Source organism: Diachasmimorpha longicaudata, chromosome 17 (assembly GCF_034640455.1).
Source record: "Diachasmimorpha longicaudata isolate KC_UGA_2023 chromosome 17, iyDiaLong2, whole genome shotgun sequence".
NCBI lineage: Eukaryota > Metazoa > Arthropoda > Insecta > Hymenoptera > Braconidae > Diachasmimorpha > Diachasmimorpha longicaudata.
Window position 1 is genome coordinate 2,975,632 of NC_087241.1, and position 18,190 is coordinate 2,993,821.

At 36.3% G+C, this 18,190-nt stretch overlaps 1 protein-coding gene across 1 annotated transcript in view; it reads right to left on the reverse strand.

Moving 5' to 3' along the window:
* The window catches only part of LOC135170518 (dynein axonemal heavy chain 2), a 43,485-nt gene that overhangs the window by 6,873 nt on the left and 18,422 nt on the right, over positions 1-18,190 (reverse strand). The window contains exons 21-37 of the mRNA XM_064136420.1: positions 16,578-16,756; positions 14,636-14,935; positions 14,206-14,493; positions 13,042-13,232; positions 12,482-12,974; positions 11,166-11,332; positions 10,149-10,320; positions 9,806-10,018; positions 9,012-9,227; positions 7,714-7,864; positions 7,484-7,633; positions 7,280-7,412; positions 6,251-6,595; positions 5,172-5,444; positions 4,576-5,055; positions 3,148-3,424; positions 2,149-3,069 (exon numbers count right to left, since the gene is read on the reverse strand). Coding sequence (XP_063992490.1) covers positions 2,149-3,069; positions 3,148-3,424; positions 4,576-5,055; positions 5,172-5,444; positions 6,251-6,595; positions 7,280-7,412; positions 7,484-7,633; positions 7,714-7,864; positions 9,012-9,227; positions 9,806-10,018; positions 10,149-10,320; positions 11,166-11,332; positions 12,482-12,974; positions 13,042-13,232; positions 14,206-14,493; positions 14,636-14,935; positions 16,578-16,756 — 4,949 coding nt within the window. The remainder of the gene's footprint in view (positions 1-2,148; positions 3,070-3,147; positions 3,425-4,575; positions 5,056-5,171; positions 5,445-6,250; positions 6,596-7,279; positions 7,413-7,483; positions 7,634-7,713; positions 7,865-9,011; positions 9,228-9,805; positions 10,019-10,148; positions 10,321-11,165; positions 11,333-12,481; positions 12,975-13,041; positions 13,233-14,205; positions 14,494-14,635; positions 14,936-16,577; positions 16,757-18,190) is intronic.

Consider the following 18,190-nt stretch of genomic DNA (forward strand, 5'->3'; position numbering starts at 1 on the left):
ATAATTACTGTACCCGCAAGATGAAATTTACTGTTTCTGAATTTGCTTGAGTTATCTCCATAAAAATGACTATCCGTCAGAATAAAATTATTCTCAACAATTTTTCGCTGTGTAAAAATCTGTTATGAAGAGTCAGCCAACGAATAAAAAAAAATTGCGTAATCACGAGGACGTACGGTGTGCAGAAAGAGGGATTTTCTTACATAATTTACGCATGACATGAGGAAATATTACGTTCACTATTTGTTTGACAACAACTTTTGATTGCAGTTCTCGGTCTGCACTGCTGCATCGCCCCCGTCAAAAAAGTTTTTATCACCAGACTGTCTGTAAAACCAGTTTTTACGGACACTTCGTGCACTGTTAAATTTTTTAAAATTTCATTGAAAATATGATTGTCATTCTTACGAGAAAGAACTCGAATCGGATTTATGAAAAAAATAGTTATGACAATTCAAATCTTAAGTAGAAGTTTAAAAAATGCGTGCAGTGGAACTAGAAATTCCTTTTGCCAAATATATTTACTTAAATTCAAAAATACATATATATTTACTCGTCATCAGTAAATGTACATAAATACTGTCATACGACACGTTAATGCCCAGCAAACTTTGTTGCAGTAATTTAATAGTTTTGTTACAAACAAAAAAAATTTCTAACTGAGAATTTTTCTTTTGTTGTATGAATTTTTTCAACGTGTAGAGTGCGGAATGCGCCATTTTCTGCACGAGTTGACGTACAAATGTCATCTCAGGGATGATTTTCCACGGATAGAAAATACTTTGATTACCTGATGACATAATGCCGGTGGTAAAAAAACTGTTTCTCACTCCGTCCATAAAATGACACTTTGCGGACGCTTGTTCTTCGTGTCATCTCGGTGGTTTAATGCTTTCAGTCTGGTAGGGGCAAGTGCTAATTTTACAGACATTTCCTGTCTGTTCAATGGCATTTACAGGCGGTGTGGTGAAATAGTATATTTTAGGGTGAGTGCCATGGGGTTTTTTGCTCGCGCGGAGTTGGCGCCCGACCTAAAGCCGAGGAAAAAACCGCATGGCACTAAACTTGAGCGATTTTTTTTTCTAGTAATTTTCCCAAGTCTGGGGAAGGTTAAGTACTAATCTCTGAATGTGAAAAGTGAAAGCCAGTCGAAGAAATATTATTCGCTCGGCGTATGTCCACGCAGAGAAATTATTCAATAAAAATGACACGAGGGATCGGTAACTTTCGATTAAAAATGACGGTCCGATAAAAATAGGAAAGGGTTCAATAAAAAGTCCAGAACTTTCCGTAATTTTTACTGGACCTTCTGTAATTTTCATCGGATATGTAATCTCGATTATGAATAATAAAAATTCTAGAGAATTTTTACTGAATTCATCCCTTCGTGTGAGAAATTTTCCATAAAATTATCCCACCATTTTGCAGAAGTAGATTTGGTCCCGATGAATAATCGTCAAAGTGTCCTCTAGCTTAGAGAAATTTACTCCTGATAAAAAAAAATTACGGTACCGTTAGATCAGAAATTACTGTACCCAGGATAATCTACCAGCTTCGAGTAGAAGTCTATCTTAAATAGACCCCCATCCGACCTCGAATCAGCTTTACAAATTCATTAACATTTCATTCCATAAATTGATACCAGCACGAAATAACTCTCGACATGATTCATATCTCCTCATACCAAATGCAATTTCTCCACTTGATTCATGACGTTGTTTTTGTATAGACATGTGATAGGAAAGTTTCGAAAAGAATTCAGATGATAGATTCCCAAACTCCCGAGCCCAATAAAAAATTCCCGTCAACTTTCTCGATGGTGTGAGTCAGCTGTTGACCCATTCGACACCGACAGCCTCATTCATTTATCGAAAAGCCAAGAGCCCCCCGCACATGATAAAAAGATAATGATTTGAATCTCAGAATATTGATTCTCCCCCCAAAAAAAGGAGGATAGTCGTATTGGAAAGAACTCCGAGTACAGACTTGATTCATGGGGTGCTACGTCATATCTAAAACTTCTCTTAGGAAGTGGATGGGGCGAGATATTGATTTGATCCTGATAAAGCATTTCTCCGAGTGCATTTTACCCTAAAAAAATCACAAAAAGAAAAAATAATACTAAATAAATGCAGAGGGAGCACATACCCCAGGAGTATCGGCAATAGAATTTTCATCCAAAACAGCAAAACTCCAAGAAAACGAATCAATAGATATGTTCCAAAGTCTAGCTGATGTTTGCAGTACAGCGGTTAGAAAACCAGTTGGAAATGTGTAGGCCGCAAGCCAAAACAGTAGAGGTGGATGAGTGGTTTCCGCCCACTTGGCAAAGTGTTCAATTCGGCTGACAAGATCACGCGTCCACGAGCCGAGTGGTTTCAACGATGGATAGGTGGTTAACCAGGCAGGAGGCACGCGGCCATCGTGAACATAAGTGAATATCTCCTCGAGATCTTCAGACATCAAAACAAGCCCTTTGATACCACACTCAAGATCGTTTAAGCTACACCTTGTTCTACCAAGTAGATTGTTATATCGTATAATTTCTTGAAGGAGAACAACATCCAGAGGTGTTTTTATCATTCCCATCAGCCTCACCGTTGTCTCGTAATTTATATCCTGGGGCAATTTGGCTTTCATGTCAACGATCATTTGTACAACAGTATCTTCTTTGCTGGTGCTGTCAGACGTTGGTGTCTGCATCTGAAGACTCATGAGAGTATTGAATATCGTTTGTGTCTCGATAATTGAAGACGTGATGTCGGCGTTGATGTGCTGTCCAAATGCCTCCGGGTGATCGGTATTCGGGAGGATTTCTATGAAATCACAGTACGACTGGAGTGATCCATCCCTGGGTATGTAGTAGGTGGACAGCGATGACAGACGATAGTTTGATTGTGAGAGAATATCATCGGTGAAATATTGTTGTACGTAGGTCATCAGGAGGCGACGATCCCAGTCATCGGTGACGTGACCACCATAACATACACCAGCTATCAAGTATTTAAGTGATTCCCAGGGTGTGGTTGGATACTCGTCGAGATAAATTTCAAGTAAATTCTCCGAGACCTGAATAAATACATAAAAATTGGTGGATTGAATTCATTCTCACTTATCATTCGCATATTTTATCTGTCTGCGGTTTACTTCAAAGTCGGAATCGTTGAAACTGTAAATAATGTTCCAGCCTAGTTGCTGAAACTTTCTACGTTCGAGTAATATTGAGTGAAAGAAGACGAGGGTAAAAAGAAGTTTCTTGTATTTTCCCATTGCCTTGCAGACGTTAAATTGGTCCTCTGTGATTAATCCGTAGAGGCGTTTCATGTTAGCTTTCAGTCCCTTTGGCGGTTCCGTAGTCATTTTCACGCTTCCCTGAAGAATCGATATGGGAAATTGTGGTGATGGGCTCGAACTCAACCACAGTCTGGAATTTACATTAGGTTGCTGTTAACAATTCACAATTGAAGAAAAGAACAAGTGGGTCATTGCTCTGAGAATAGTTCGACTTTGTTGGTAATGTATCACACTGAGAGAAAAATATCGCAGATTATGTGGAATATATTTTCTCGGATGGATATTCTGTCATATGAAAATTGAATTCTGTTGTTTCAACATCTGAAATCTCCGTTTTGCCAGTGGATCCCCTGTAGAGCGTAAATAATCACATCTTCGTTTGAAAATAAGAAAAAAACAAGTTGACACATTTCTCAGTCCAGTTTTCGAGCGATATCTCCGAATCTAAGGGAGATAGCGGAATTTTTGTTGGGACATTTGCTGTAGCTCGTAAGACCCTTTACAAAAAAGGACTGAATGAAAATTTTGCTATCTCCCCTAGATTTCGAGATATTCATCAAAAACTGGTCAATAGTCAGAAGTAATCTCGTTTTACCACTTCGCCACTGAATTTGCTTACGAAGGAGGGGATATATCGCATATTGGGGATTAATACGATCCCTAAATATCCCAAAGGTCTAGTATGAGCTTTATGTACTCTGGGTTAATGTTTAATATACGTTGGTGAAGTGGAAATTAAACTGCTTTAAAGTTTCACTGAATATTGATCAAACCTTAACGAAACTCTGACTAAATCCCGACTGGACTCTGATGTAATTACGAATAAATGTTTTTTAAAAACTTTATTTCAAACCAAATAATTCAATTCACAATCGATGGTGTCGTTTAATAAAACAACGAAAGACATATTTCAATCGAAAATTAAATTAACTTGAATAGATGTTCTTTGAGTTATTTACGAGGACATTGGCTTCTTGTCGTTTCTTAATTACTCATCAAGTCACGCAACATCGTCACCAACTTTTCGTATCAAAATTGTTATCTCTATTTAATTTGGGAAAAGTTTATGATATTCGTTAGCTCTTCATATCAATTCATGTTCTTGAAGAACTTGTGACAAAATTCGTGAGATGTTTTGGCGAAACCCGAGTAAATTCTTATTGAAATTTGTTTAAACATCAGCTGGATTGAATTTTCATCAAAAATTGTTTTCCATGTACATTTTTCAAGGGTTGAGTCGAAGGATTGTTTGTAGAAATTCATATTTGGGAATTAACGTACCTGAAATCAGGATGTAGGGTCTTACTGCTGGCCAGTCTCTCAATAATTTTATCCAATTCGGGCATCCAACTGAGAGAGAGATGACAATTTGCGAGAAATATCCAGGCGCCTTCGACAGCCCCTTTTTGAATCAATCCCCTCGCTATTGGTGATTGTCCCTGTCCCAGTGACAGTGTCATAAATTTATTACTCATACCCAGACCCTCAGCCAATTGTGATAGAGCATTGGAAGGATCAACTCCAGATGAAAGTACAAATATGAGTGGTGTCTGGGCAATTGAATCCTTGAATGCTGCTTTTATATCAAGCACAGGTGGTTCAACATATCGTTGACCAAGATTTTGAATAATAAATGAGGTGATGCAGAATGTCATACGATCGAATCTACAACTACGTATGATAAGCATCTTTTGAAATTCATTCAGATTTTCTTCCCATTCTCCTGGCAGCGATTTCATTTCTGGCTCTGTATTTATGTACCTACAATTCATTTTACATGTTTTATCATCAAATATTTCAAATATTTGTCTAGGTTGTGCGATAAAATTGAATTTATGCTCACAAAAATAGGAAAAAAAAAACTTCCAATAACGTACCAATTGTGCCAATCCCTTGGGAACTGTTCGAAAGACGCAGCAACTCCATGAAAGCCAGAAAGTTTATCAAGTTCTGTGAGATTGTCCCAGGTTTCGCGTGTCAGCCAGTCGACAGGTTTGTCCGGCTGATTTTCACGCTCTAGCGCTATTCCACCTTTCAGAAGAAAATCGTATTCTTGGGGGATCATCTCCCCTCGGGCTTCGAGGATTTTCGAACACATGTTGAACGAGAAGAGAAGTTTGTCTTTTTCGAATAATCCCTGGCATGTATTTCTGAAATATTCAGTAACTTGAGAGGACATTGAATGGAAATTCCTCAAGTACCTCTAGCCTCGAGGTCAATTAAGCGATTATTTGTAACCGAAGAAAAAAACCTGGAGGACTCAATCACTTCTGGAGTCGTATTTTGCCGTTCAATCTAACAAATATGCGGATTTTTGAAAGTGAAGGTGTGCAAAAATTTGCATTTAATGCACTCATTTATGTTAAAAATAATACGTCCCTTGTAATTCAGTAGCGAAATGGGAAAATTGTTGCCGCCTCTCTCTGTTGACTCATCTACAGAAAAAGCTTATGATAAAAATTTTTCTATCTCATTCTACCACTTCGCTACCGAATTATTTGATAAAAATTCATTTAAAGTTGATGTAATCGGACCTTTCCACCTGTCCATTCCCGCTCCGTCATACAAATTTTTTTCTAATTCCTCACTGCGGTGTACACTGAGAAAAAAATATAATTTCATCTATTCCATTTTTTTCCAATAACATGAATTCCCATTCGAAAATCCACAGTAAATTCTTGTCAGAGGAACATTTAATCGTCAGAATTATATTTTTCGGTCAGTGTGCATCTTTAACAGTGTAGACGCATTCCATTCATACTATTTCCAATTGATTTGAATGATTTTCACATAAAAAAAGGAAATATCCCTCTTCGCAACACATTTTTCCTCGTGTCAAAGGAATTTCTCCCGCACAACTTCAATTCCCCCCGGGAATTAAACGAACTCCAGAGTGCTCTTCACGAAAAAAAAATCGAATTCCCGCATTTTACCTATTGTTAAACAATTTAGTTACTTGTATACTGCGTATGTATGGTAGTCATTCAATATATCGATTCTCTCATTGAGTTGAACGCTCCTCGGACTTTTGTCAATGGATATTTTAAAAAGTACGATGTACGAGTCCAATGAGAACTGGTACATGGGATCGACGTGACTCATATCATTCAACACGAAAAATAGAGTGGCAGCGCGTTGAGAACAAGTTCTATATTCCCCTCTCGCTTTGTCAATTTCCTGCTCCGTTTTCTCAGAAGTAATCAGCGACTCTTCGACAGAAACGGAAGTGACTTTTGCTGACTGCAGAGTGTTGAGTAAGTCTAGGTCCTCAAGGAGAGGGCCCGATGCCACAGTGAGTAATCTGAAATACATATCACAAGATTAGAAAACGAAAAAAAAAAATATCTCATGCCCTTGGAATACAGATAAAATTCAATTTGAGGATTTTGGAGGGGAGGGGGTGGGGGTTGAAAACGCGAGAGATTGATTATTTCCGTTTGATCTGGAAAGACACTTAGGGGGTAGTTACATACGGGTTTCTCCGCCCCTGATGCGCCTCAGTCGCCATCACTTTAATTCGTGATTTCCGCGAATAAAGAACGAACATCGTATGTATTTCCTTCCGTGGGAAAAGAACAGAGATATCATGGTTTTGAATTTATGGGTGGGTGGAAATATATCTGGTCTCCAAATTTCCGATTCTAGCTTCCGAGAATAGATGCATTGCTGGCCGTAAATTTTTTTGATATTTTGATATTTTCTTTTTTCACTCAACGCAGTGGTAAAACGAGATAAGTTGACGTATTTCTTCGTCGAGTTTTTGCGAAATATCTTCGAATCTACGAGAGATACCGAAATTTTCGCGATTACATTAATTATAGTACTCAATTTTCTCCACAAAAAATGTTATGACAAACATTTTGCTATCTCTTCTAGATGTCGAGATATTCACCGAAAACTGACCAACAGTCGAAACTTATTTCGTTTCGTCAGGTTGCTACTGATTTTTGCGGAAATAATTTGTTTATAGTGCTTAATAAATTACTGAAGAATTCTGTCTTCAAGCTCTCTGAGTGTCCTTCTGCCTTTTGCAATCGTAAGGACCAAGTTATCCTTTTGCTCCTCCAACTGTGGTTTCTCCCTTCGAACTACGATGCCAAGGAGTTGGGCTTCCAAACCTAAGAAACATCAAAGTACATGCAACTCCTGTCACGGGAATCATGATAGGCCAAGGGTCCATTAGTCTTACCTTGCTCCTTAATGGCGAAGTTACATAACGTAGTCTTTGTAGATATCTCCGGAGAATAGTGCGGGTTTGGTAGTTTTGTTGTGATGAAAAATCGAAATTTATCGTTGTAACTGATCATCTTATCATTGAATTTCATGACAAAACTGTCGCCTAATAAAATACGTTGAAAATTAAATAATATTGAAAAAATATTGGTTATCGCAGATGAAAATTTAATCAACTCGACAAACCTAATTTCACTAATGTTCTGTGGAGAATTGGATTCAACACTGGATCGAGGGTTTCACCCACATTTTCTAAAAGCACTGGCTTGCCCGATTGCAGCGATCGCTCGAGGGTTCTCACAAAATCATGAGAGCCGAAATCTATAACTTCGAGGCCCTTGAAATATTAATTAAAAAATCCTTCATTGTTTAAATCACCACTGTGTATTGATTCATTCTACCCTTAAACCTCTGCTATGAGTCATTCATGTCCTTGGCCGCTTTTGCAAATCGATCGACCCGATTCAAGTGTCAAAGTAAGTCGCAAAAGAATTAATTAAAAGGGTAAAAAATAATTTTTTTGAGTTTTTAGTGGATGGGGAGACTCTCAATAATTTGGAATCAATTCATTTTGCCTCACAGAGAATATTTTCGGTTGCCACGACGACGTGTTGGTTAATTTAGAAAATATTTTTGAGAAAAAATTATATAAATTACGTTTTGCTAAGCGGAATTTATTGTTTGTTAAATATTTGCCGGATGAAAATCGGAATTCAGGTTTTAAAAGGGTTTATTTTATGGTGGAAATAAAAACGTAAATTACGTACAAACAAAGCGTCTTTTACGCTTCACCAAGGACATTTTACGCTTAAGAAATCGTAAATTACGATCTTAATAGAAATGTATTTTACGATTCACTAGTGCGTATTTTGTGAAAACTATCGTATCTTACACTTAAAATAACCTAATAATCATCTTTCTTTCTTTTTCGTTAATGACGGATAAGGTAATTGACAAAAGGGTCAAAATGATGATAATATACGAATACGAAAGCGTGAATTACATTTATGAAATTATAATTTAAACGAATACGAAATCGTAAATCACGTTTATGTAACCGTAATTAACAGCGAAGTTGAGCGTAATTTATGAGTCAACTTCAAGCGTAAAATGCGTGTTAGGGTGTGCAAAAGATGGCCTCGTAATGGTAATTTTCGTCATGAGTAAACATTGTTTTCAGGCAAATAAGGCCCTATAAAGGGTGCAGGTGAAGTTAAAGTAGTTCTGTCCCATTTAGTGAATTCAAAGATTATCGAAAACTACACAAAATTTATATAAAACTCGATCACACTTGGGAAGTCAGAACTTTTTTCTCAATTTGATTATCATTTGATTCGAAACAAAAGTGTCTTAAGAAAAAATTAACATTTTCGTTGTCGTCAGAATCTTGCGAAGATCTATCGATCAGCCCTCCGACGATTCCTCAATGATTTTGGCAGAAAAAAAATTTTCTATAATTTTGAATTTTTCGTAAAACTACTCACATTCTCCAACTCCATATTTTTGATCCACTTGACAGCTTGACACTGGGGATCGATGACAAGGGGCCAGCGTATTGCATGTGTTATAATAATACCATTTTCTGTACTGAAATTATCCGATGGTAAACCCTGTATGTTCCATTCTCGAATTGTGGTCGAGTCACTCATGAATTCGGTGATGTCTAAGTTGACTGACAACGGGATTTCCATTGTCATGACCTTCGGGAATTCAAAAGGATATTCATGTAAATGGTGGATAATACATGTGACCAAGAATGGATATAGAAATACACGAGAAAGCGAAAACATTCGGCTAGTACCACGCCTGCAGATATTACCGTCGAACACGGCCAACTATCGCTTTTTTTTTGCAGATTTATCAGGAAAACACGAGAGCAAAATAAACGTACATAAAATGTAGATCGTTGTATAGTAAACGGGGTATTTATTCTCATTTTGGGGAGGATTGACCCGAAATGGGATCAGAAAACAATTTATGAAGTAAAGTGGAGAATTATTTTTCCCCGAACAACAAATTGAGGGAAAAATTTTAGTTTAGTTTAACAGTTTAGAAATTATAGTGTGGAAAATACCACAAAACATTGAAGAGAAAACTTCAATAATTCAATTGATAGAAAATCTGTGTTTATTTTCTTTGAGTCAATTGTGATAATTTTTTTTTTAAATTTGTTGCATTTGTTTGTTCTTATTAAAAAAAAATGAATCTTCCCCAGGAAAATAATCCTCCGGCAAAAGCAATTTTTATTGTTACTCTTCGGCGAAAATATTATTCTTACCTCGTTCATCCAAAGCTGAACCAATTCATCCCGATAAATTGATATAAACGGGCCCAAATAGGACACACAACCGCTCGATATAAGACAATCACCAGGTAATCGTTCATAAAGCTCAGCGAGAATTTCAAGGGTTTTCTGCCAACGGAGGCGTTCCCCGGATAAGCCATCAACCAGCATTGCAGCTCGTTTCAATTTCAATTCAAGATCCTCAGCCTGTTGTTCAGTGGATGAGAAAAAAAATTCATTTTATCCAATTTCGGACTTACAGAGTGAATAGAATCCTCGAAGGGTTATTCCACATCTTTATTATGTGCTTGATGAGATAGGTAGGAAGGATCAATACCAGTCTAATTAGGTCCTTCTTCTCCTTCATTTTTTCGTCGTAATTTTTCTGGAGTCTCTTCAATTCACCCTGCAACTTCTCCAATTGGCATATAGCATCCGAGAGTATCCTCTCCTTTTCATGCAGAGATTCCAGTGCTGATGCCAGCTTCTCTCTTTTTGGTGCTATAATTCTGTGGAAATATGAAATCATTTTTTAGAACAAACCTCAGATTATTCGGAAGAACTTTCTGTTGATCCAAAAATATATTTGGCAAAAGAATTTTTTTCCCAGTCGACACCGACTAACGATTGTACCTTTAAATTGTAAATTATTTAGTTTTTCTGACACAGAAATTTAGGAGCGTAATTTTGAACGTTCACAAAACTTCCATTTGCAAACAATAGAATTAATTATTATTCATAGAGTTACGTAGAATTAATGAATTTAGAAAATGGGAAAGTGAGTTTCGGCGATAGTTGTGAAATTATTCAGCTTTGGCTAACGTGTCATGTGAGCAACTGAGTTGGAAATAAATCCAACAAATCTGAATAAACTATTTGTCCTGTACATTGATTTTTCGGAACAGTCAGCAGCATTTTTCAAAGGGTTTCACTTTCTAAAATTTGTCACTGAAATTCGTATAATTTTTTCATTAAATTACCCGCGTAAAAATTTTTCTTCTGCTCCAGATGACAATTATCGGGTAGAAATATGTACGGAAACAGGATTTTTTAAATTAATTGAAATAGTTTCTAATGAAAAATACAAAAAATTCTCTGGACAAGAGGATGATCTTTGGGAAAGTTTTCCAGATTTTTTTTTTGGTCACCAGGGAGATCCCCAACGATCATTTGATGATGCTTCTAGAGATTTCCAAAAGCTCTTTAGCCGACAAATATTTTTCTACAGCAATATTTAGTGTCCGTTTAAAAATAATGGAAAACCATTGAACTGTCTTTCACAATTTCTCGGTATTCTACTAGCGACTTTTTATTAATAAAGGATGTGCCATTCCGGTTATTTATAACACGGTACCTGTAGAGTTTGCCATAATTCTCCATAGCGATTACCCACATGGCCAACGATTTCGCTGCAATTGACACCTGACCGACTTTCTCCGGGTCAAACTCTGGATTGGACGTGTATTTTCCAATTGTTTTCAAGGTTTTATCGGATATGTGATCCTTGTCGAAGTTTCGAAGCTGAAAAATTTCGTATTAATATAAATCATCTGAAGGATACCAGAAGAATTGTTCAATTAATTGATCCTTCATTTTTCCGAGGATTTCAATTTATTTTTCATTGGAAAAATTAGGTTTTCATGGCTTGCGCTATGAAATTGACAATTTGATACTGGAAATTGGAAAAAAAAATCACTGTCCCTATATACCACCGTCAAGTAGAACCGGACGTTCGAGATGCGGAGGGCAACCGCAAAAACCGCAAAAACTCATAAATATCAGCGCGATGGTAAAGATGACGATTCGGTTTAATAAACTTTCTGGAATAAACGACAAAGGTCGCTCTTTCATTTCGTTTCTCTTGAATTTCTGTGGAAATTCTGGAAATAGATTTTATTCAATTACGATGATGTGGCTTTCCACCGAAAATTCGTTGTAATTTTGCCGATAAAGTCATCTCCTGACAATTTTAATCTGAAATTTGTACCCAAGTTACTCTTATTTTTACTCAAATTCATTAATAGTTTCTGAAATTAAACGCCAAAATAATCTCACGATAATTCAAGTCGGATATTTTTACTGAAATTACCGGATGTTGGAGGAGATTCGAATCTGAAATGACACTCATGAAGAAGCTGAAATCGTCAGGCTGTCTCTTTCATTCAGTCAATATTTCTACAGAATTTTTCACTGTCATTAAAGCCTCGGGAGAAATTTGCATTGAGTGCCTTCATGGCATCTGCGAGGGCTGATTTCCATTGAGAAATCAACACTTTGACAATCACAATTGGATGGAAAGAATAACGATCTATGTACACTACCATCAAGTTAATATATGCTACCATCAAGGCAATCACAAGAACCACAGAAACTCATAAATATTACCGCATGAATAAAAATGATGGTTCAGTTCAATAAATAAAAATTATTGAGTCAAGTCGATATTTGTCTAATTATACCCGATTTTCGACTTGATTCAACTTGAGTGACTCGAAGCCCCTCGAACCGAAAAACCTAATAAAATAAAATAATTACATAACAAATAATTACAAGTGTTTTCACTCCCGAAAAATTACGGCACGATTTGGACCGATTTTCGGAGAAACCGAAGTTGGAGAGGGCATTTTCGAAATAATAGAACAAAAGACCAACAGTAATGAAGGAACTTACACTCGTTAAGAAGTTAACATCACCCAATTGTTTCTTCGATTCGCTCCACGTTGGTTCGGAATTTTTCAGTATCATAACAGCCTCCAGGACAATCTCAACTTTCGGCGGTGGACGAGCAAATGATTTAATTTCAGCAAGATCCTTTTTATTAAGTGTATCGAGTGCTTTCATTGCTTCATCGAGTGCTGGCTCAACATCAGCAAGATCAGCCCTCGCTATTCCCTCAAGTTTCTTACACACTTTGGATTCCTCTGTTATTTTCAAAGATCTGGTTGTGATGCTCTTCTGGGCCTCGTCAGCGTCTCGTTTTTGATTAACAATTGTCACTAGAAATTCTTCACAGTCTTTTGTTGACTTGAGAACTTGCTCCTGCATCACTTCCAACTCCTTTGCCATCTCGTTCACCTTCTCCCTTGTATCGTCAATCTTGAAGAGACCTCCACTAAGTTTGTCGGATTGTTCACCAAGTCTTTGTCTTTTAGACATTAACATCCTAGAATCGTTGGTAATACAGTTGTACAAGTGAAATCGAGGTGATGTACTTGTCGTTAAAAACATACTTTTTGTATCTAACAACGAGCTCCAGAAAATTCGAAGGTGTCACGTAGTTATGCCGTTTCATCTCAGTCAACATTTTTACGGAATATTGAACGACTGAGTCATGAATGAGTGCAAACGTCGAGGAGATGGCATACCGCATTCGTTCTTGAAGAGGTAGAATGGGAATTGCAGTTTCCGACCTTCTTGGCTCCTATTCAATAATAGAAATAGAAAAAAAAAAAACTTAGAGTAATCGATGAGAAGAAAAGTTGACAGTTGATTTGTTTTTCCTTTACAGAGAGTTGGGAATTTGCATGGAGCTTGGGTACTCTGAATTCCCCAATCGTTGGATTGTTTAAAATGTTTCGTGGAGGAAGTCGAAAATGTGGAAAAATATATGGCACGTAATTGAGGATTAACGAACATTATTCCCTGATTTTTTAATTGGTCTGTGAATACTAAAAATACTGATAACTCATTAATTTCGGGAAAAACCAACAACTTTTGCAAATAAAAGAGGAAAATGCACATTGCTTGCTTTTATCAGGTTTAATTAAATGTTTGCTTGATGTTACTAAATTGAATATCATTTATTTGTGATGCATGGTCAAGTAATTATTGAAATATTACGCAAAATTTTTTCAATATCATGCCAGTTGTTCGTCTAGTTTCGACCTAGTGGCAAAACAATATTTCAACTTTGTGGTGCATTCATGTGAATTTTGATATTCCAAAGTATTCTGGGTTATCGACTTACAAAGTACTATTAACAGAATTTATAATGCATTATAAATAACAGACGACGGATATCCCTAAGTCTCTTGATCCATCAACTAGGTCAGAAGAATATTCAAATGATAAGTTTTTTAATCCATTATTCAGTGGATTCAAAACATTTTTGGAAATACCGTGGGGCAAACGATTCCCTAGAAAAAGAGAAAATAAAAAATACTAATGGAACTGAATTTTTATTTACATGGGGGCAGGGACATAGATGTAAACAATGTAAAATTTTCTGTTCAAAATACATACAAAAATCATATACTCTCGACAAAAGTTATTCTTGTACTCAATGCAGGAGCCGATATCCCAGAAAATATCCAAATTTCACCCACCACAATGTTTCCGTTCGGAAGCAATAACGAAAGTCATGTAACTTTCCCCCTATCACCCCCCAAACTTACCACTTTGTCTTCGCCCGCGATGTTACTAATCAAACTGAGATTCATAAGAAACTTGTTGCCTATCTCTAATAGAGCATCCTTTGGCCAAGGAAGGAACCAATCTATCGTCATGCAATTTATGAGAGAGGGATACTGCCTCAAGCGATTACGGAAATTATCACCAACAGGACTCATGCAGAGTATCATGCGAAGATTAACTCGTACACGATTAATCAGAAAGTGGTAAATAGATTCAAGGTTTGGTGAAATTCCAGCTTTATTCGCCTCTTTCGTCAAGCGGTTTCTAATCTGTCAGGATTACAAGGATGTTAGGAGATTGGGATTTTATCCCTTATCGCTTTACTGCCAAACACTCCCTCCAGCGATAAATTGAATGGAGTTTGTTGAGGGAGTGAAGAAGGGTGAGACAAATAGTATAGGGTAAACTCACATCTTCCATTTCGTCGGATTTGTATAAGTTGACAACTTCTCCTGTTCCAAGCATGTTGTTGATTATTTCGAGAAAATGTTCAACTGTTACTTGTGTATCATTGAAGAGAAAACATGTTGGTGTATTATCGACACCAACAATGGAGTAGAGACGCTTCAAGTCCTCACGAAACTCTGGTACACCGTAACGTCTGGTCACCTCGATATTAAATGAACTTAACTCACAAATGTGACTGGCTAGTCTTGACAATGATTGCCTTCCACTTCCACCAATTCCTACCAGCAGCATGTTTCCATTGGGCTGTAAAAGTCAATTGATTTATCTTTAATTATCACTGGTGCAATCACGAGTATTTATCCAATGTGCTGAAGAGAAAAGAGTACGGAATTGTTTATAGATTTAAAAAATACGTTTTTTTGGTCAATAAAATTACAGATGAAAAGAAAGGAGGACCGGAAAACGGTCGAATGGTCTGCGAAACTCATCGGCTTTTTCATTAATTTTTCATACCCAAAAGTTTATATTCTGGATGAATGAGTCATTAAAAATATTTTGTGCATGCACTCTCTGCTGACAATGGAGAAACTTATTTTCAAAGTAAGACGAAGGAGAAGCTAATACGATGTTCCTACTTATACATCAGGACAGAAGTTTCTAGTTTCACGAAATAAGTTAGCGATTTTCAGAAACTCATGGTTCTAATATACATTGGTTTGAGGATAAGAATATGTACTGCGAGAAAAAGGTAGTAAAATGGACTGATTACTTTATAATTAAAATACTCAGTGTTTTTCAATAGTGCCAGGGGAATAAGTCCCTGACGATCCGAAACGACATGTTATAAATTTTTTACATATTGTAAACTATAGTTGAAAAATTACTACACCAGTTTTGAGATGGAAAACTAATGGAGTAAATTTCAATAACAATTCCAAAGCATTGGAACTTTTTTTTCTTTTCCATAAATTCATGGAGAACTCAATAATATTTTCATTTGAATAGAAATTTCAATAAAAATTTCTGGAAAAACCAAATCTAAAATTCACCGCAACATTTGTCGAAGATCAAAGGATTTTTTTATTGAATAGCGACACTGAAATATTTTTTCAGTTTAATAAAAATTGTTTTGCTTTCATTTCTAGATTTTTTTTTTCGTGGAATACAATAAATACCATCACAACGAAAAATAATTGATTGCTCGTAGAAAATACTTCATTACTCCTCAAACCAATAACTTTTTGATTTACCCATTTGAACCTCAGTACAAAGGGCCGAAAGTTCACCCGTAAATTTTTCCCCATCGTCTGAAAAATTTTACGGAAGTGAACGTGGAAATAACTGAAGAATTTTAGATTTTGGAAGCACAAGAGATCGGCAATTTTCTGCAACATTTTACAAGCGAGATTTTATATGAGATACTTCTATATAAGATACCTCGTGCCCCGAGTGCTGGACATCTGCCCTCACCCTTCCTTTTATCACCTCCCGAACGTTTATGTTCCGTGGGCTTCACATAAGATACCTTTGACCCCGATCATGTATCAAGAGAGTAATTATAAGGTTCAAAGGGTATTAAAGATCAAACGAGGGATGAAAAAAAATTATGATAAAGGGTCAAATGCCCTTAAAATTGGGTCAGCCCTTTTTCCCTGCATGAACTAGTTGATTAAAAATTGTGACGATTTTTTTTCAATTTGAATAAAAAATCGTTTTAGTCCTTTTTATATAAAATCCGTTGGCCCTTTTGAAAAACTGAGTGATCGAATAAAAAAATAATTCGTACGTTTACTTATAGTTTTCTTTCACTATATAAAATTCTCGCCCAGTAAAAATTACCGCATCCGGTTGAGAAAAATCCTGTGAATTTTTCTTTGAGTGCAATAAGCAAAGAAAAAATTTCCCAATGCCTTTATCACCTAAAAAAATATTTTTCCAATGGTACCTGCGAAATCACCCGAATAACACGACAAATGTGCTCAATCGCATCGATGAAGAGAATCAGATCCAGCCTCACAACACCAGTTAACGTATTATATTCGTCAATTTGCATTCCAATGAAACGACGCAGAGCGGCAATGTCAGAAAGATCTTCGTATACATTCCAGGGGTTCATGAAGTCACCTGAATAGAAAAAAAAAGTGGTTCGAATAGAACGCTAGGACATAAATAATTCATTCGTTGGAAAATTCGCATCTCAGTTTTCGCCGTTGTCGTCCACGTCGACGTCGTTTTCATTCCACCAGAATTTCATTGGAGTTTTTAGCGCCACAGCGAAAAGGATGGACTTGTGAATTACGCTCGCATCCTTCTTGCTTTGTTCCTTTTGTACAATTAACTTTTTCTCATGGCTTCCATGAACAGCTAAATTCGCAATTGCGTAGATATGATTTTTCGTTCGTTTCGCATTCGTATGGAAGTTGATTGGAATTGTGAAAATTTTTCATTCCCGCAAAGAGAAAAAAAAAACATGAAGATGTCAGCTATAAAAGAGGGAAAATTTTGTGAATTTTCCTGAATCATTTATTTTTGTGGAATATCGTGAATTTCGATTTCATTCATTTTTCTTTCTCTGGGAATGGCATGAACTTGATACGTTTTAATTTTTTAATATTTTTTATATTTTTTTATATCGCCGGTGAAGGCTAAAACCGTAGAAATTCTGCGGTTTTTAAAAAATATCTTTCCTGCGATGAGAAGTTTGGACTGAGAGAAATATTTAATAAAAAGTACGTAACTTTTCCAGAATTCCGGAGAGAAATTTGGGTCAGGAAAACTATATGGAACTGTTACGGATTTTTATATAAATATAGAGGCGCGTATAGGAAATTTGTTCTAATATTTGAGCAAAAAAGAGTGAAAATCCATTAAAAAATGAAAATCCAACAAAATTTTCAAACGAATTCACAACATCTTTTCACGAATTTTTTAACAAACATATGCATCTGGATTACGAAAAATCAAAATCGGTAAAATGTCAAAGGGTTTGGTCCTTATCGAAAACTTGACGCTTGCGATCGTTTTCAACGAACTCTCCGCCAACTCCCAATAAGTTTGGAGCTTTCGGGATATTACAACTCGATATTTCCTCCTAGATTTTAAATATTTCGTAGCCCCTCGTTATTTCTTTTCCTCCAAATACAGCTTCGATCGCCGTTATCCAAGTGGGAAAAATAATCCGACAAATGAGGACTACTCGTACTCCAAAATGAATCGGGTATTTTCCTCGTGTTCTCCGATATAAGAATGAGTGTCGGAAATTGTGCCAAACAATCCCTAGAGCTATGGACGCACGCAAGATCCTTTAGCTACAAAATAAATGTCTTACGATATCGAACAAATGATTCTCATGAGTGAAAAATTGATTGTTTATCAATTATTTTTAAAAATCAATCGCAATTTTGAAAGACTGATTTTTTTAGTGTTATATCATTCATTAATTAAATGAAAATCCAGATCAGTGATATTTAACTCTTAAAATCATTATAAAATATCAAAAAACTTGCGGAGAAAGCGCCATGAAATTTAAGAACTAGAAAATTTGTCTTTCTCATGTTT